The sequence below is a fragment of the Crocodylus porosus genome, unplaced genomic scaffold (genome assembly GCF_001723895.1).
Source record: "Crocodylus porosus isolate Cpor-Errol unplaced genomic scaffold, CroPor_comp1, whole genome shotgun sequence".
Taxonomy (NCBI): domain Eukaryota; kingdom Metazoa; phylum Chordata; order Crocodylia; family Crocodylidae; genus Crocodylus; species Crocodylus porosus.
The window spans coordinates 15,229,464-15,249,615 of NW_017728951.1; the positions used below are offsets into that span (position 1 = coordinate 15,229,464).

The 20,152-nt window shown below is 41.8% G+C and overlaps 1 protein-coding gene across 3 annotated transcripts in view; it reads left to right on the plus strand.

The window, feature by feature from the left end:
- The window catches only part of SHTN1 (shootin 1), a 91,635-nt gene that overhangs the window by 69,744 nt on the left and 1,739 nt on the right, over window positions 1–20,152 (plus strand). For 2 of the 3 annotated variants that reach the window (XM_019555987.1, XM_019555985.1), the window contains 5 exons: window positions 2,370–2,452; window positions 5,007–5,113; window positions 7,673–7,726; window positions 11,358–11,478; window positions 12,279–12,462. In XM_019555987.1, the coding sequence (XP_019411532.1) occupies window positions 2,370–2,452; window positions 5,007–5,113; window positions 7,673–7,726; window positions 11,358–11,478; window positions 12,279–12,462 (549 nt within the window). The remainder of the gene's footprint in view (window positions 1–2,369; window positions 2,453–5,006; window positions 5,114–7,672; window positions 7,727–11,357; window positions 11,479–12,278; window positions 12,463–20,152) is intronic. The other variant, XM_019555986.1, reaches the window with a different exon arrangement.

A 20,152-nucleotide genomic window follows, 5' to 3' on the forward strand; every position in this document is an offset into this window, starting at 1 on the left:
AGCCTTCACAAGAGAAGGCTGAGGGGGGACCTGGTGACCGTCTATAAACTCACTAGGAGGGACCAGAAGGGTTTGGGAGAGACCTTGTTTCCCCTCGCGCCCCCTGGCGTAACAAGGAACTTTGACCCAACTTCTGATTCTTTTAGGCTCCTGTAAAAATTCTATATCCCTGTTTGCTTCTAATGTTCATATTTAGGCACCCAAGTAAGGAACCAGGTGTTGAACAGAGCTGAGCACCCACCAGCTCTTACCGATGTCTGGGTTGGGCACCTTCGCCTCTTGCTGCTGCAAAATGTTATTGTAATCCTGTTACCATGCTGCAGCAGATATTACACACAGGAATCTTGTTAATTATTGGAATTATGTAGGTGACTACTGACATTTTAGCAGTATAAAATTATCCTCTTGTGCCCTGGCACTGTTGTTTCCGTAAAATATTTTTCTGAGCAGTCTTATGTGGACTTGCTACTTCTACCTGTCATTAGTTCATGTGAGCTACTCAATCGGTTTATTCAGTCCAACATTTTTTACTTACAGTGCAGTTGTATATCCATCTTAAAGGAATGCTAGTATGTTAATACCTTCCATGTCTTACCTTGTCCTGAGCAAAGCTGTGTTTTTTAAAAGGTTATGTTCCCGAGCTAATCAGAATGGTTGACAAAGTCCAGTTTAAACGTCTGAAACAGCTAGAGCAGAATAGCTTTAACTTTTACTTGCGATCTGAAGCTCAGACGTGTGGAGGTGACTACATCCATATTGTAGGAAAGATTCCTCAATTCAGAGAGGTCGCTTTTCTTATGAGTAAAATGTAATACTTGAGAGAAGACAGAAAAGTGCATAGCCAGGCCTTTGCAGTTGGTGATGGGAGAAACCCTGAAATGTTTCCTGAATTTGAAAGAAGCTGAATTGCCATCTGAGGAAAAACTTTTTTTCCTGGGATATGAACGATTAAAGAGGGAAGAGTGCAGGAGACTCTGCTTCATCTGAAGTCTAATATGTCTGCAGTGGTGTCTACAGGACCAACAGGATGTCTATGTTATGGGACAGTAGCCTGTAAAAAGAAAATCTTGGGATGAATAGTGTCAATGACATTTAAAATCAAGAGTAAGTAGGCTTTTTTCAGAAGAGTTTCATTTTAATTATTAAGAGTTTCATTTAAATGGCATGCAAACTCCTCAGTTGCTATAGCTGGCAATCCAAAGCAATGCAGGAGCAGTAATACAGGTATAGACACAAGTGCCCATTATAAACTGTCTCGACTGCAAAATTAAAAGATAAATAGATATTTCAGAATTTCATGTGAACTTTCTATTTCTTTGTATAGTGGGCTGCTTGACTTGGCAAAATTGTTTAAGTTTCCCCTGGACATAGTGTTTATATTAATATAATTACATCAAATATTATATAATATAAGTATAGTGTGTGATTAATGCACTGATACAATTTAGCTATAGCAGGCTGAATAAAGGTAAAAACTCTGATATCCCTGGTAAAAGGGTCTGGTACCAAATTCTGAGAGGGAGTTTTGCTTTTGAAATCATAGCCGTGCTGCTAACAATAACTTCAACTAAAAGTATAAAAGAGACCATTTTCTCTTCATTGCACATGCTGTTTATTTCATTTTGCATTTTTCTTTCATCCTAGCTAATGAAAATAAATTGGTTAGTTTTACATTTTTGTTTCTGAGAAGGTTATAGCTTATTCTGCCTTTCAGGGTTTCCTGCATTGACAAAAGCAGTGCTGACACAGTACAGAACAATGTTTTATGGTTTGGGTTTGTTTTGTTTTTTTTTAAATCAATGGAATTAAACAAAAAACAACCCTCCTCAAAACCCCATATAAAAACTCACTTTAAGAAAAACCTCTAACCTTTGCATCACAGTATTCTTTTCAAGTTCAAGTTAAAGATTGATTTTTCTTTTAACTCCGATAATATATGTATGTGAGAATGAAGGAGTATTCTGTGTACCCCTCCAGGTTAGCGTTGGCCTTGGAAGAATAATGCTTCACATAAAAGGAATGAAGGGCTGTGCACATTAATAGTGCCAGGAGGGCTTTAATTTGTTTCATGAGTCACAGGACCATGTTACCTGCCAATATTTAGCTCATAAGTATATTTCAGTATGCCTAGATACAGATCAAGAGAAGTAAATTCTTTTTTGGTGTATTTATAGTAGCGTACCTCTGTCTCCACTAGGAAATTATTAAACGCATCTTTTGTAAGTGGGTGACCTATCAATTAGTGAAGAAAACGTTTGATGCTGACTTGTTTTACCATGTGTGTCCTTATGTCAGAGTCCATTTTAAAAATGTGGATGTCACTATGAAGGGAAACTAGAGTGACTGTCTGCATTTTAATTTTCCCAAAGGTCCCTTATGTCAATGATTCGTAAGAGATCTCATCCCAACAGCAGTGTTCCCAAGAAAGAGAAAGCTTCTCAACAGGAATCAGGTATGGTTCATCCTCTTTCAAGTATGTGGGTTATTTTTAGATTATTCAAGTATTATTTATTTAAAACAAATATATATTTAGAACATGCACACATATATAAAAAGAATATTATGTATTTGTATCTTATTATATTTTTTTTTTTATATATATATACCCCCCCCCACAGACACGCATGTGTATGTATGTGTATGTGTGTATGTATGTGTGTGTATATGTGTATATATATAGAGTGTGTGTGTGTGTGTGTATGTATATATACGTGTGTGTGTGTGTGTATTTTTTTTTTAACAATATATGGGATATATCTCACCTGCATTCATGCTGCAATGCAGGCGTGTGATTGCAGGCCCATTACGTATAGCTGAGCTAGTTTGGTTCCTTTTAGCAGAGCAACAGCTGCCTCATCACTGTGTTTCCAGGTTTGGAGCAGGTGTGGGAGTTAGTGAGCAGGGCACCCTTGAAAACGCCCCAGCTGGTACAGGCAGTGGGTGCTGTGATATGTGCTCCAAGTTTCTTACCCAGGGTCCCAAGCAGGTTTGTGCAGGCCACATTGAAGCCCATGTGGTCTGGTTATACTGCTAGCAGCACGTGAGTGAGTTACTGTAAATCTAGCCCTGGTCAGTCTACAAGAGCTGCAGTCACATCTCTGGATTGCTGGGAGGACCAGCCCTCCAGGCTTGGCTACACAGCCTCCAAATGGAGTGCAGGACATTACCTCATTTATGCGCAGAGCAGGATGCACTTCATGGCAGCTTTCCCAGACACAGCAGGGACATGGGGTAGACAAGCCTGCACTCATCGGTCTCCTGTCAAAGATGGCTAATGACCTGTTTGCATCGCCCCAAAGTAGCTGCAGCCCTGGGAGGTCTAAACCAGGATCTCCAGGCAGAAGTGTGCGAGGTGCTAGGTCTCCATAGCTGTAGGAAGAGCCTGTCTCAGCCTTGGAAGGCTTACAGTGCACCATCTCAATCCTGCAGTTATTCAGGAGCATCATTTTGCACAAGTGGGCAGTTGCACACAGCTCAGCTGCATAAAGAAGCAAGTGTGCAATTGTTTGCAACTTGGTTTCTCTTGGTATCTAGTTTTGTGCAGGACTGGGTTGAAACAGGCAAGGTGGAGAGAGGGAAGAAGTATTTTTCTGCTTTTACAAATAGAGATGTGAGGCAATGAGAGAATAAATGACTTTGGCAAGTTGTATGGGAAGCCTGTGCCTAGAAACTGTTGGCCAGCACATGAATTCAGTACTGTTTGGTTATTAGCAGAGAATCCACCATGTAGTTGTATCCCTGAAGAGTTAAGCTTATTTTTCTGTAAGAGTTCAATAATGTTGTCTTCATTTATCATGTTTCTTTAACCTCAAGCATCCTAGATGTTTTGATTACACCCTTTTGTTGAGATTGTTACCAACTGTGATTGCAGGAAATGCTATGAAATTTGCCATGAGTTCTCTACCCCCGTTCTTCCATTATTTATTAGTAAACTTTAACAGTTCTGACCTTTTTTCAATCACACATAAATTGCTTCGTCCTTTAATGGTTGAGTTGTTCATAAAAAAAAAAAGTAATGGAAAAAGTTCTCTCTTGATCTAGTTGCTATATCCAACTTCAGGTTTGTTTTGACCCTTCTTAAGGGCTTGGTATGAGTGGTTTCTATTCCTCACAGCCAATTAGTCTTTTACATTTGAAACAGACTGTTTGGGAAATTAAAGCCTGGCATTAAAGGCCTGGCATTAAATCAGTATACAATACAGAAACAGGGCTTCTATGAATCATCAGTATTACCCTGACAAGCAGGAGAGAGGTCTACTTAAAATTCCTCTTATGTAAGGCACTAAAGCAGGCTTGAATAGTGTTGACCATAATTCCCCATCTGTCTGCTTTAATTAGGGTGTTTTTTTGTATGGTACCTTAAGTGGTTTTAGTCATGCCTTCCAGAGCATATCAGCATGTTAGTACGAAGTGCTCACCTTCATCAGATAGGACTTTGTTCCACTTGAGCATGTCACAGGTCTGTGCCAGGTCTGAATTGGGGTCTCTTGGAAGCCAGCTCCTTTGATGGCATTTAGATTTTGTCTTTTGCATATCAATTCTCCATTGTTTTATTCCATTTTTTCTTTTAAGGTTTTAGGGCCTTGGTTTAAGATTCATAAGCGTGTGCTTAAGAGTAGCACTGTTACTTAAAGTTTAATATGTGGAAGTACCTTGCTGGTTCACTGCCTCATTTGTGAGCATTATTTACCTCTAATATCCCAATTATAGTGGTTTTAGTGATGGCAAATTCAGGCCTCTTGCCTCAAACAACTTGCCAGTTCTTTGGAGCCTAATCCTTAAGCACTGAGTACTCAGAGATGAAAATTTTGTTGTTGTTGTACAGTTTACTGTCTTGTACCCCAATTGTCAACCACTGAATTTTGTGACTTAATGACCATCTTGCCCCTGTATCACAAATACATGCCTTATTTGTGCAATGTTTCTCTCTTAAAATAATTGTTTTCTTTGTGCGTCTGTTCAACAGTCAATAGAGTTAATGTGGCTGTAATGTCCCTTGCAACCAGGTGAAGTGACTGATCTGAAGAGACAAGCAGTTGAAGAAATGATGGACAGAATTAAAAAAGGAGTTCACCTTAGACCAGTCAATCAAGCAAGCCGACCCAAGACAAAGGTTTGGCATAAACAGCAGTTCCTTTGTGTGTGCGAGTCTCAGATCAGAGGAAATTAGAATAACGTTAGCCTAGTACAACAGTATATCCTGAAAGCAAACAACACCTACCCAAGTACCTTTGGCAGAGTGCAATTTTCTGCCTTTTTTTTTCTTTTTTTTTTTGCTTGTTTTTTAATCAACAAGGAAAAATAGCTGTCAGATCGTGCAGCTTCACAGATGGAAGAAGGAAGCTGAGACAAGGGACATGGAAATAAGGCAGCAAATCCTGAATAACGTGTCTTTTTAAGAGCTGCTTTGGGCTTGCTTTTTATTGAATCATGGAAATTAGAAAAAAATAGCCATTTTAAGCCATTTTACTCCTTGTCATTCCTCCAGCCTTTTAATGATTTTTGTTGGGGTTTTGGGAACACTCTTCAGATTCTCGGCATCTTCATAGTAGGTCATCATGGTAGGCCATCTTCATTGGGAGGTCATCTTGCAGTCACCTTTTGTTTCATACAGCGCAAGACTGTAAGAAGACCCCTTTTAAAATGAGCACCTCCACAAACGTAACTATTAAGAAACAGGAAAAAAAGGAAAGGTGAATAGGACTGTGATTGGGTTGTGTTAAGGGAAGGTTGAGAGACCTGATCCTTAACGAGCGCAGACTGCTGGACTCGTCTTCCACACCCTGTGCATGTGGCATGAGGGTGGGGGGGGGAACACCCCCCCAGTATGATGTCATTTCCTGTTTGCAGTAAAAATAATTTGCAGTTAGCCTCTATGCAAAGAAAGATCAACAGGATGCTGTGGTTTTCAGTGTTAATTATTAAGATGAGAATCTTTCCATTTTTCGAATCAAAAAGCCAATCTTTTCCCATTAGAGTGTGGTAAATGTCTAGCGTAATGCTGCTCAATCTCTCCAGCACTGCACACGGATGAGTTGGACGGGGCCAGTTCATGGTCCAGAACCTCCTTGCAGGGTTGGTCCGCCGGCCTGATCCAGCAGAGTCCATCTGCAGGCGCATGCTGGCCTAACCCCATGTGCTGGATCTGGCTGCGGGGTGACCCCATGTGCTGGTGTGATCCAACATGCAGGGCCATGTCATCTTCATGGAGCTCCCTACGGGTCCAGAAATTTGACAGTGAGGAAACAGTGGCAGCATTAATGCTGGGGACTGTGTTAATTAACATGGAGACTGCAGCAATTTACACTACCACCCTTCCCTTGTCGCCGAATTTATGGACCCTTGGGGAGCCCCACAGAGCTCTGCAGGTCAGACCTGGCCCAAGAACCATAGTTTGAGCACCCCTCACCTACCATGTTTCCAGGTACTTATTTTGATTTTCATGGGAGATGATAGTTTTTCTTAAAGCTTCAGCTCCTGCATTCATGTGGTTACGTGAAAAACTCAGATCGCTCTAACCCCTCTTCTCCCCCCATATACATTTCTTGTCCTCATGGTTGTAGAAAAGAGCTTGATATAAGACTCAAGGGAAACTGGATGGCTCAGGAAGTAGAAGAACAATGCAATTAATCCAATTTAGGCATTTTTGTTTCAGGCTTTCTTCACGAGTTTTTAATTCTTGGGATTACTGTGCACAAGCAGTTTTGAGTTCAAGGAGTTTGCTAACCTGAGAAGTTCTTCCTGGGCATGAGTATGCAGTGCACTCAGGCAGACTGGTGGGTTTATGGTCCCTCACCAGTCATCTCCCTGCCTGGCCCTGCAGAGCAGAGCCAGTGTATTCCTGGGAGCAAGCCACATCGGGGAAGCTCTGTAAGTGTAGCGCAGACTATACTGAAATACAAGAAAGTATAGCGCTGGTTGAGATTGGGCCTCTCTGAAGCAGAATTTGTCGATGCTTTTCAGGGGGCAGGATGAGCTGCCTCATTGGGCTCTGACTTCACACCTGCAATCTAATCTGGTTTCATATATCTACTAACTCTTGCTTATACCAACATAAGTGTGAACTGAACACAATCCTTTACCTTGGACCAGCTGTGTAAGCCTCCCTAGCCTTTGTCAAGGCTTCAAACTGAAACAGATTCTTCCTTTTGCCATATACCAATGCATAGGCCCAGACCTGAGATTGATATTGTACATTTATGTATGAGAGAGGCTTCTCATTGTAACAATAAAGAAGAGGTTTTGCTCCTCAACTTATGGTACCAAAAAGGAGGTCTGTTTTGCCTTTGTGGAGAAACCAATAACAGATGCACACAAAATAGGGACATCGAGTTCAAACAGTCTACTACGTTTTTATTACTTCGTGTTTTATGGCAAAACATTAACTTTCAACTTTACTAAAATATGCTTACTGAAACCCTTACTACTTAATTTTATTGTTAGTGCATACTTAATATAGTTTTCCAAGCAGGATAATTTTTTCAGAAATCCTGCTATGTTAAATAATCCACTATGTATTTGGGTTGGAGTTGGGAGCTTAATACGGCTACATAGGCCCATATAATAAACCCATTGCTGCCTTATGGGATTTGTCTTTATATATGAAAGGGTTTCCACAGTCACTGTTTTCAGAATCAGATTGATTACAGGCATGTTTTGTGTTTAATTACAGCCAGAAACACCAAAGGCCTCTGACAGTGCCGTGAAAGAACTAAAGGGGATACTGGTAAGAAAGCATAGTATTTGCACTCCATTGTTTTATCAGCCTCTGGTGTGACAGGACCTTCTTAGAAGGATGCACGGCTAAGTATATATAGAGCTGCAGAGAGATTTTTCTGACTCCCTTTCTTGACCTCTGAATATATATGTTTAATAGAGAAAGAAATGAAGAGGGAGGACTATTATTTTTCTTTCTATTTACTTACATAAATATATGTAAATTTATATAGCGACAGAGATATTGCTCTGACTCCTACTCTTGATCTCTGAATATGCATATAATAGATAAATTTATATATGGAGACTCAGTTGCACAAATAAAGAGCTATAACGCCTGTCTTTTTACCTGTATTTGTATATGTACAGTCTATGTAGCTGTATCCATATAGAGAGAAATATCTAAATCCTTGCATCTACTTCACATGCTGAATAAAGTGTATATGCTTGGTCTTCTGTTCAACTTTAACAACATGTGTTCAATGTACTGTTGTTTTGTAATGTACTTGTACTCCACCTTGTTCATGTTCGATAGTTGCTTCTCTTTGCGTAAACTAATACTAAAATATTCCTAGCTTCTGCTACCTCGCTTTTCTGGTCCTGATAGTTAAAAGTTGAAGCATAAGTTTGGCACATCTGTAAGCTGAAAGCCTGTCTCTGTTGAAGCCAAAGCATAGGGGCGTTGGCTTTAAGGGGGCCAGGTTTTCAATCACAATGCATTAATGTCATTATATGCATTTTTAAGGTTGAAGTTCCTAATGATCAGTGCTAGGATATAAACAACCTTTAAATAAATATGCTGTACTATTTTGTGGTAATAAGCCAAAACACTGGCTGTATTGCTGCTGAGATGATAGAGGTCTTCTCTGTGTTTATTATTTTAAAACAGAGCATGATATCTAAGAGCACTGGCTTTGGCATGGCTGATTATGCATTTAATCCAGGAGGTTTTGTGGTCCTATACCCAAAGTGCACCTTGGGTGTGGCCAGTTCCAGGGGTGCAATTGCAGGATGGCAATGTTGGGTTTTGGGGGAATAGTGAACTGAGCGTGGTTCTGTCTGTATTTGGTTAAAGTAATTCTTTAGCTCCGCGTTGAAGATTCAGTGCCTCCTTTTCAACGTGAGTAGAAGATGCCCTGCTGTCCTTGCTGGCATTGTCTGTAAGGAGGCTGTGTTCAAAGCCGTGAGGGAGCAATTGCTGAGTGCAGAACGGTTGGTTCTTTTGATTGCAGGGGTCTCATTCCTTCATGATCAAAGTCATTCAGGGCTCTGCTTAGGAGAAGGACATCATCACTGTACTACTGGTGCCTACCTCATTGCTTTTGAATCTCTAAGCTGTTGAGAGTATGAGCACTGCCATATGAGACCAAATTCCAGTTTGTTCTTGAGACTATTCATTATGCACAGTCAGATGACAAACACGGGGGTGGGAAGTGAACAAACACTTCATGTTTGTTGTTACTGTGCTAATTATGCATCTCGCACAGATCTCCATATAATTGTTATAAACAAAACACATTTTTATCCTGTAAATTGCCTAGTTAAAGGAAAGCAACTCGGTTACTCACTTTACTTTTAAGCGTGTGTCATTAGTACGGTTCTGACGAATGCTATTTGTTAATAGTGCACCTGCTCAGCTAAATTCAGAATGACTATGGAAGAAAATATATTAATGTAAAAAACCAAAAAACAGCAAGTGCTCTGAACTCGGAGCTGAGCTGATGGAATCCTGAAAGAGGTCCTGCCTTTGTGACTAATAAGCTTCTGCTTGTTTTTGCCATCTGATCCCCCTGTTCAAGAGAGCGCGTATTGGCAGCCAGTTACTGTATCTTGCTTCTCTTCACTCATCGCTCAGAAGAAACACAGCTGAAAACATGCTGCATGGGTCTCTAAGGTCAGTTTTGGAACTACCAGGAGCCGGGCTATTTGAAGATCACAGAAAAATAGTGAGGCTCAGAAGAAGGCGGCCATAAATGTACACGTCCCAAATTTTGAGCTGTTTTCTCAACATGTTAGGGCAATTTTGCAATTGGTTTGATAGTTCACTGAGATGCTACTTAACTCTTGCCAGACTGGAGGTCCATACCGAACTTGCTTTGTGCATGGTAAAGTTCCCGAGGGAGGGACCATAGAGGACTTTGTTTTCATAGGAAAGCTATGAAGTAAGACCTTTCCATAGTCAACGGGCAAGCATAATGACATGCTCATCCCAGCATAAAGCAGTAATGTGGTCCATATTCTGTATAGAATGAAAGAAAAATCTAATCTGAGATCTGGTACTGCTATCAAAAGACACCTGGTAGCCCACGAAAACAGTTTGGCTTTCAATGTGGACGTGAGTGAGTTTTGAGATCAGCGTGGGCATGGAATGAACCTGCTGTAACACCAGCTTGCACATGCACATTGAATTCCAGGGAGCCGTGTGCCGCATGTGCATGAACATCATCTAGACCAGGATTGTCCAGCTCCCAAGAGGCCGGGTGCTGCAGTCCCCACAGGGGCACCACGTACTGCATGGGCATCCCGCCTTACCTTCCACTTCCCAGCCATGGACTCCCCCACTGCACTGCACCCCACTGGTGCCCCAGGCTGTGGGCTTCTTCAGTACTGCAGACTGCACCATGCTGTGCCACATTGCTTACTGGGGGAAGGAGAGGGAGCCCAGAGACCACAGCCTCTGCAGCTGGAGCAGGGGGCATTGACATCCAGACAGGATTAAGGTACATGTGGCTCGTGGGCCATCGGTTGGACAGCCCTTAATTAGATTAAATAGCATGGTGATGGAGACAAACTATAGCATTCAGTGAATTGTGGCTTTAGGGCTTTTAGCTAATACAGGTTACAGGCAAGATACTCATCTGCTTGCACCTTGTGGTGTTCCTCAGCACTTCAACAGGAGGGATTTGCTTGTTCAGTAATCTAAAAAAAGGTCAAAGTTCCTACTGAACCTGGGTGGCCCATTGGGCCAGCATAATTAAGATACCCTCCTGACACACGAAGGAGTGCCTTGGCTAATTTAACATCAGGCCACCCTGAATTCTCCAGCCTGAGTGACCAGGGCCCCATTTACGAGGATGAACTGGGGGAGCCTTTGATGCGAGTCCAGAGAGGAGCTTGGAGTCAGATACTTCTGCACCTATAGCGAGATGTCTTTCCACTTTGTTTCCTGTTGCATTAATGATCCAGAGCTTTTGTATAATACTTTACAAATAGTCCACCAGCTTCACCAAGGGATGGCTATTGCTGCTGCTTCTACTGCTACCTCCTGTCTCTTGGGTTTCTACCAGGAAATGGCATCTTTTGCTTGAGGCAGGGCTCCGTGGAGACTGCTCAGGGGACATGCTAATTCACCTAGATATAATTTGTTCCATGTCGGCACCACCTCTTTTGGGGCAGTGTTGGCCCTTGCAGTCGTCCCCTAGAGGGGCAGTTGCAGCTACATTCTTCTCCTGCAATCTGTAGCTGTGCACAAAATATATGTAGACTTTTTCTACTCCTGAGGCCTCTCTCTGAGCTAAATTTTGGCCATTAAAGTCCACTTTAAGGTAGGTAAATACTGTTATCCCATTCTCCTGATAGGGAAACTATTAGGTGCAGGGGAGGTATGTCCACATGATCACCTATTTTTGTCTTCACTACAGACAACCCTGAACACATCCACAAGTTCGAGGAGCTTAAAATCCCTCGAGAAGGACAGCAGCGAATCTGAGTTAGAGAGAATCTTGCGGCGCAGAAAGGTGACGACTGAGCAAGACGGCACCAGTAAGTCAGTTCAATTTCCTCGTGATCCTGTCAAGTTCCACATGGCTTGTTATAAAGCAATTTAGAGGTTTATGCCCTCTAACGCTTCCCCTTACTTTGCTATCCCCATTTTCTCCAGCATAAGCATCTCCGGGCACTTTTCCACCCACCCTTATAAAGCTTTTCTTCTGGAACTCAGACAGCATAAAGTCCTTAGGCTGATTTGCCTCCCCACGCACCCTGCCAAGGGATACCCCATAAATGAATGTAAAATAGGAGAATGGTCATTTATGACTGCCGTTCTGAATTCACTCCCTCTGAAGAACAAGGGCCTGTGATGGCATTACATTTTTGGTCAAATATCCATTTATAATAGAGGAACCAGCAGACATTTTTCAGATGAGTGAAATCTGTTGCCAGCCAGGGGCTATATTTACTGCACAGTAGACTAATGTACTGCACAGTAAGCATCACTGTCTACACATGCAGGCACTTACTGCGCAGTAAATTAGTCCACTGTCCAGTAGATTTACTACCTGGTTATGCTTATGCAGGTAGTACATTTCCTGCACAGTAAAGCCAAATAGCATTAATGCACTTATAGACACTCCCAGGGTTCTGTCGTTCTCATAGACCTTAGGCTGAACGGTGCTGGGTTCTTGTAATAGTTTAGGGGTAAGGGCTATATTTAAATGGAATCTAGTTCAGTTCATTCCATGGGCTTTAAAAAGAATTGATGCAACTTGTTGTCTTAGTTTTCAGTTTAGTAAGCCAATTTGTAAAAACATAACAAAAGAGGCTAAACTCTGTTTGGGCTTTAGGTCGCATGGGAGCCCTGGCCACATCAGAATCGAAATCCATGCCCGTGTTAGGATCGGAAGTCAGCACAACACAACCTGCATTGGACAAGAAACCCCTGGAGGCAGAATTTGGCTCCAAAGCACCCGATTCAGGTGAAGGCTCTCATCAAATGAAAGGAAGCACAAGTTCCAAGGGTGTATTTCAGTAAGTAATGCCGAACCCGTTTAGCAGGTGGTATGTTTTTAAGCAGCTTAATATGATTTAGTTAAATGCACGGTGTATGGCTCCCCATGTAAGTTATCCCAGTTCCATTTGGAGGTAAACTTTCCATTATGAAAAGTTTCTTTCTCAAGAGTCAGTGGCTGTACAAGACAAAAATTCAGGAAGTCTGGCTACAAAGAGTTGATGAGAGTTTATGAGGAATGACAAAATGTTTCATTTCAGGTATTTTTTTCCCATACCTCATTAAGAGAGGGTACAGGTGTACATTTATTTCCTCATTTTAGGAGATAGACAGTAGTATCAAATAAATCTGATCCATGTAAAACCTTGTGTGGCTTTTTTTTCCCCTAGTGGACCAAAAGGAACACACATTTTCACATTCTCAGGTTCAGCTCTCCAAATAACATTTGCCAGAAGAAAACGGAAGTGTTGAACTATCCAGAAATCCCACCGTTTATAAGCTGAAAGAAAATGCTGAATCAGATATTTTTGTGGCACAACGGACTAAGGATTTTTTGGCACTTCAGAGTGATGCTTCAAAGTGCCATTTAAGCATCAAAGAGTTAATCCTGCTTCAGAAATATACATTTCAGACAGATCCGGTAGAGGATCAGTTTGTTTTATAACAATGCAAAGCTCTTTTTGAAATTGGTCTGCAGATTTGCTTTAGTTCTTTTGCCAGGATGTTCGTTGGGTAGTTTGTCATGTAAAGAAAAGGAAATCAGTGAGACAAATCAGATCAGGAGAATATTGTAATCATGGTTAATTAAACCTCTGATTTCCTGTTCCATCAGTAGAAAGAGAATACCTATTCTCGTAAGTCTCTATTGCTTAGTTCAAAGGGCTGAATCATAATAAATGAACTGGAAATTCAATTCAAATCCATTTTTGTGAATTTACATTTACTTCATTCTCTTGTTGGTGCTTTTATCATTTTTACTTAATGAAAGGCTTTTTTCCTTTGCTTTTATACTTTTATTGAATTCCCATTGAGTTTTAAAAGCAAATAAACTCTCCAACTGGCTGTCACTCCCTGCCCTTCAAATTTTTTGCTTTTAAGCATCCTTAACAGAAAGATGATCCATACTTGCTCTTCATCATTCTGATTAAATTTGCTTAACAGTTAATTTGACATCAACAATGTGGCTGCATTTTCTTGAGTCAGTACTTGGATACAAAAGAAAATTTGTTGAGGTGAGTTAGTTTCTGAGAAACTTTGCATTGTGTTAGTCTATGGATTTCTACTATTTTGAACAGATAATCTTAATCAGAAAATACAGCAACTCCTACTACCTTTTGTCTACCTTTTATTCCACCAAACTAAGTGGAAATTACATTTGCAAGAACGGAAATGAAATAATTGCTGGCCCAAGGTCTTGCAGAATGCGTGGTGAATTGACAGTGAAAAGGATCTTGTGTTGACAGTCACACTTGTTATGTGCTATGAAAGCATATGTGAAGTTCAATTTGCTTTGCAGCTTGCCTATTCAGTGACAACCTAGAAGACGCATTTAATTTTAATTTATCTGTTTAAAGCCCTAAAACAAATTCCAGGGAGCCAGATTCCCTGGAGTTGCATGGGTGATTTGTGCTGTGCCACTGGTGTAATGTCTTAAATGGAGAGACCCTTTACACAGCTGCTGTCATGGATGATCTGGTGGGATAGAAATGATGTATGGTTCTTGCAACACACTTTCTTCCTGCTGCTGGGCTAGCAAAGCAAACTAGACGTGCCCAGGATACCTTGATTCATCATAATACCTTTTTGGGCTTTGTGGGACTGTTTGCAGTAAGGGTGAGTTAGAGCCTTGCCCTTAAGCTGGCCTGCTTTGGAAGAGCGTTGGTTTAAATCACAAGGCCGAAGGAACTTGTTTCACTCAGCAACTGCGAACGTAGCACTGTAATTAAGCAGGCTCTTCCTTGTTAACCAAACTGGTAAGGAACCAAACACTCCTTTGCTTTGGCTGGACACCTAAGCAACAGGTGTTAGTAAATTATTTGCTGTCACCGTCCTTCTCACTCAGCCTCAAGATGAGGCGCTTTATCTCTCTCATTATCGTTTACATTTCTTTCAAACCATGACAAAGGCGAGACCCACTTTATTGTTTTCAGCTGCACGGCAGACCACCTAGGGTGCCCTGCTGGAGTACAGGTACTGTAATTACAGGGTCTCTCATCCAGGCCAGCCTTTGTTTCTTGGATTAGCACTAACTTTATCAAAGCCTGTAGCATCCTTGCAGAAGAGCTTGACGAACATTCCTGCGTGATGTATTTCTTTTGGCTACGTTGGCCCTCGACTGTGGATCAGGACCTGAGGAACGAAGAGTGGGACTTCAAACATTTTAGGTTCTAAACAGCCCGATTCTGCCGTCTAACTCTGCATGATTGAGTATCCCTCACACGTATGGGTTGTGCCATTGAGGTGATGCATTCATCTTGTCTATATGCATGTGAATAACAGGAAGGCTCATTTGAGATCTTGGACCTTCCTGAGTGGGTTTTGCTATAGACTTCAGCAGGGTCAGAATTTCACTCACTGACTTGAGTGGGATTACATGAATACAATTACGTACAGAAGTGCTGACAAGATAGGGGGTTAAATGAATCCATGGGACTGCTGGTTTAAGTCAGGGCTACTTTGTGCGAGAGGGATTGTAGAATGGCATCCTAACGTAAGTCAATGAAGTTGGTTGTAAAACATCCCTATGGTCAGACCAGCCAATCGCATTTTGGAGTTTAGAAGAATTAGTTCAGGCCAAAACTTATTAGCTCTTGGCCATTGGCCTGGTTGTTTACAAGATTGATACAATGAAGGCTTGATGCCATTTTAAAAGGCTGATTGGGAATTTGTGAAGCTCAGCTGAGAAGGAAAACAGGTCACAAAGAGAAATGGAAGGCCGCAGCTCAGCTTTAAGACAACTCCTTGTAGACGTATCCTCCCAAAACATTTATCCCAGCAGGAGCAGAATTTGGAGACAATTCCTCAAGAGGGAGTAAGGTAGTATTTTGTTCGGTTGGAGGCCATGAGGTTTCCCATGACTCCTGCAGTGTGTACACACAGAAAGAAAAGGTGTATCCAGCTCTTCCGTCCGTCCCCACTCCCCTCTACTTTGTGTTCTTAGCATTTAGTAAACATTTTGTTTCCGGGCAGTAGACTACTCAGCTAACAGAATGAACCACGTAGAGGGGAAGGCTTAATCTGATGATTTTATACAATTAAAGGATTTGTTCTCCTTCTCTCAGCTGTAATCTTAGTACCACTGAATTGTCTACTGACACTGCAGGAAGCAGCTCAGCCTCAGCTAGACACAGCTATAGAAAGTTTTCCGTGTGCAGCTTGTACATGGACAATTAAGCTTAAACAACAAAATGGGGAGAACAATGGGATGCTCTGGAAGCTGAGAATCTTCTAATATTTAACAAACAGTTTTAAAAGTAGCTGTCAGACTGAAAGAAGAAAAATATGTTTAAATAGCCCCAATTACAGCGCAGACTGCTGCCCTGTTACCTTATTGAAGGCTGTTTGAGTCTGGCGACTTTCACTGATAGTTTCTGGACAAGTTTCAACGAGCATGAAAGTGATTTGATATGCTGGTCTGCTAAGGAGTGCATCTAAAATTCAGTTCTGCTGACTGTTAAGTCCCTTTTGCCAACCTTAAATTTAAGAACCTGCCCACAGGGGCAACCTAGTCCGTAATCCTCTATTAGGAGGCTTAGTGTACCTTCTTCAGCAGTCTCTGGAACCAGGCACTGGCTGCGATAGGAAATCAGAATAGACGGACCACTCATCTGATCTACAGGGGCAGTGTCTACACTCCTGTAGTTTGTGTTTCTGTCTCTGAACGAACGCTTGGGTATTTTCCTTCAACCCTTTGCCTTGTCCTCTGTTACGGATTCCAAAACGTTCTGAAACACATCTCTGCAGCATTTGCTATATTCATGGATTGACAGGGCAGCCACGTGACAAGTTTGCTACAGAGTAAATTGACTTCACAGCATAGGTGGCACATACACGTGGGGCACAGCCTTTTCAGAAAAGAGTAGTAGCTACGCGCGAGCGTAAGTTGCACTGATGTACCGGTTGTGTCCCCCAAGCCTCCTGCTTGGTTTCCTAAGTTGGGTAGCCATTTGGTCAATGCGAGCTAGTTCCCATGGCACCTAGTGGTCAAGTGCTGTAATAGCACTTACTGCTGGCAGCCAGGTTGAGGGAGCTGGTTGTCTGTCTGCTCCTTACTACAGAGTAAATTCATTGTGGAGACCTTACTACAGAGTAAATTCATTGTGGAGAAGTAAATTACTCTGTAATACTTAGAAACATAGAAGATGAGGGTTGGAAGGGACCTCAGGAGGTCATCTAGTCCAACCCCCTGCTCAAAGCAGGCCAACACCAGCTAGATCATCCCAGCCAAGGCTTTGTCTAGCCAGGTCTTAAAATCCTCCAAGGATGGAGATACCACAACCGCCCTGGGTAACCTGTTCCAGTGTTTTACTGCCCTCCTAGTGAGAAAGTTCTTTCTAATTTCTAACCTAAACTTCCCTTGCTGCAACTTGAGCCCATTGCTCCTTGCTCTCTCATCTGCCACCACTGAGAACAGTCCAGCTCCATCCTCTTTCGAACCCTCCTTCAGGTAGTTAAAGGCTGCTGTCAAATCCCCCCCTCAGTTTTCTATTCTCCAGACTAAATAAGCCCAGTTCCCTCCGCCTCTTCTCAGTAGTCTTTGGGGGCCTCAAGTATTTTGTCCTCTGTTTCATTGTCATGTGCCAATACCCTAAGAGTTAAACTGTAAAGAGGAAAATTGACTCGCCTACTGACACCTGCCGACACGAGCTACTATGACCCTTCACAAAGGTGGGGTTTGTGCTTTCCTCAATTGGCTGACATAGAAGGGGACATTGGAGGTGGGTAAAGGGAAGACCCATTGTTTTGCCATTAGCTGTCCCCATATGCTGGTGTGTAGGGAGCAGGAATGGCAAACAGATTAGAGCAGTGACCTCTGGAAGGTTGCACTGCAGCCTTGTGACCAGCTCCTGTGTTGAGCGTGGTAGCTTTCATACATACAACTCCTGTGCCATTCTTTATGTAAGCCGTGTTTAATTTAAGCTGTGTGGCAGAGGAGCAGTATTGCACCTGAGTTTCTGAACTCGTAGGAAAGGAGGGAGGGCTGGGGGTTGCAGGTAGACAGTAGGCAGCGGTAAGCTGTGGTGTCCCACCATCCAGCTGTTCTTTGGATGTCATCCTTTTCAGGGGATTTTGCCTCCATGTGATACATTACTAGGTAAATCTTCAGCTCTTTCTTGATATAGATGTCAAAACATGGGATTGAAACAAGGATTTTACCCTCCAAATTATGTCCTTTGGGCCTGGGCTTTTGCAGATGTTTAAGGAGACCAGGTAAGACTGTGCCATGGTACGTTTTAAGTAAATTGTATTTCTCATGTCATACAACAAAATGGCTTCATTAATAATTGACCAGATTTAAATAATGTTAAGGTTTCCATGCAAATGCATGGAGAAAAGTCTGAAAGACAGCTGACAGTATGGATCCTCAATTTGTCCTTCTGCACTGCATCTGCCACTGAAGCCCGAATAATGTGAAAAATCTCTGGTGGCTCCGATCCACAAATGGACTGTCACTCAGCTCTTTACTTCTTTATATCTTTTGTTGCTCTGCGTTGCTGTGTTAACATCGGTGTTCCTGTAATCCAGGCACACACTGCATAACAGCTGGCATGTTAGTCTCAGTTTATTACAATAGATCCAGCAAAAATGTACTCCAGATCATACTCTGGATTTTGTACATTTAATCACCTTTAATACAAGTGGCTTTAAAAACCAGTCTGTAAATGTGGACTCAGTAACACTGGGGAATATTTCCGTGTTTGGCTTCAATACTTATTAGCATGATTAGTTAGTACAACATGAGAAGTCAAATTCTTGGAAGATTTGCACAGAGCTAGAGGCAAAAACCTTGAATTTGCAATACTGTAAAAAAGTGGTTAACCTGACTGCACCCTAATTGCTTGCCCGAGCTTCTTTTAATGGCAAATAAAGTTGATATTTTGAGAGAAAGCACCAAAAGCGGGGCACGCTTGAAACATGACTCTATAATAACCCTCGCACTGAAACTTTCTCAGGCCAGGCATCTGCTCCAGATGAACGGGATTTCTAATTTTAAACAATAACACTGCCTCAGCCCTAGCAGCAGTACTGACAAATCAGGGTAGTAATTGTGGGAAGGATTTGAAGAGGGAAATACTAGTCAAACTACCAAAACAGTAATTCTCTATTTTATACTCAAAAATGTAACTCTGACTTCATCTCTGGCTTTCTCCATTAAACTACTTCATATCAACAAATTTAATTCTTTCATTTTGCTGTCCTTGAAGGTGGTAAATACTGTTGCAGTTTTATCCATTTTTATTGTAAATGAAACAGACTTCAGAGTGTTTGGCTGTACATCAGTTGTTGGATTGCTGCCACACACTAATGCAGACTCCCCGCTGTGAGCCCAGTGAAGAATTATACTTTGATTCACCAGATTGTATTAAATAGTCCAGCTGTTGGGATTTGAAAGATAGTTACCTCCAAAGTGAAATAAAAATGAACTTGGCATTTATGGCTTTGACCATTTTTATAGTGTTGGGCAATCAGCTTTTCAGAGGTAGCACTTTCTAAAATAACCCTCTTGTAGTTAAACTGCTTTAAAAAGTTTCATTCACAGTAATGTTCAAAATATCCCACCTTCTATTTTCAGCAAAATTAAGCTTGAGTGATAGGCAGGGTTTGCATAAAATAAGCATTATTTTCCTTGGAAAATCTCTGGGTTTTGACTGTCTTCAATTGAGCCTGCAACTGTACCTATTAGTGCCAATTTCTGAATTAATTAACTTGTACTGAGGCTCTGATGTTAGACATGATTCTGGTGAATGTTGCTTGAACGTGGAATTTCACTGAATACAAACCATGACACAGTGTTTGAAATAGAAATTCAGCATGCCTCTTTTGTGTATATTAAACCAGGAAAGGTCAGTAATTTACTCTTTGAATGGAAAATATAACAACTTGTCGTAGCAGTGAGTTTGCTTCCATTGGTTCAGGCTGCAGATTTGCTTCTTCTCTTATGGTCTGGCAGGCGCTGGAGGAACCTCGGCACTTGTGTTCCCATGGCTGAGTCAACTGACCTCTCTTTTTCCCTGCTGTCTTTCCATCTTAGACAAAGTGGTTATCTTGGTGGGCAGCTCTGACAGATTGACCCTTTACATACGTTTGCTTTCCTCCCGTAGATTCTGGTTTTTCCTTTTAATAGTTATGTCATCATCCTGGCAACGTGTTTGTGTAGCACATTGAAGAAAGGCAGAAAGTAGCCCCAGGCAAGCATGTGCAGTTGCATTCATCATCCATCTAGAGCTGGTTTTTTGGTCACAACTGAAAACGGAATCTATGGCTTGTGTCTGTTCGGGAGGTTTACACAGGTGTAACTATAAAGATGTTGCTGAACCAACAAGGACAGACTGGAGTGAAACCACAGAAGTCCTAGTTTTATTCTATGCAGATGCATCTAATCTGCATTAGGAACTTGCACTCGTGGAGCTCTGCCCGTGCTAAACTCACTCAGGACTCACCTACGTTAGGATCTGACTCGTGGTGGTCTCGCACAGTAAGGACTTGCAA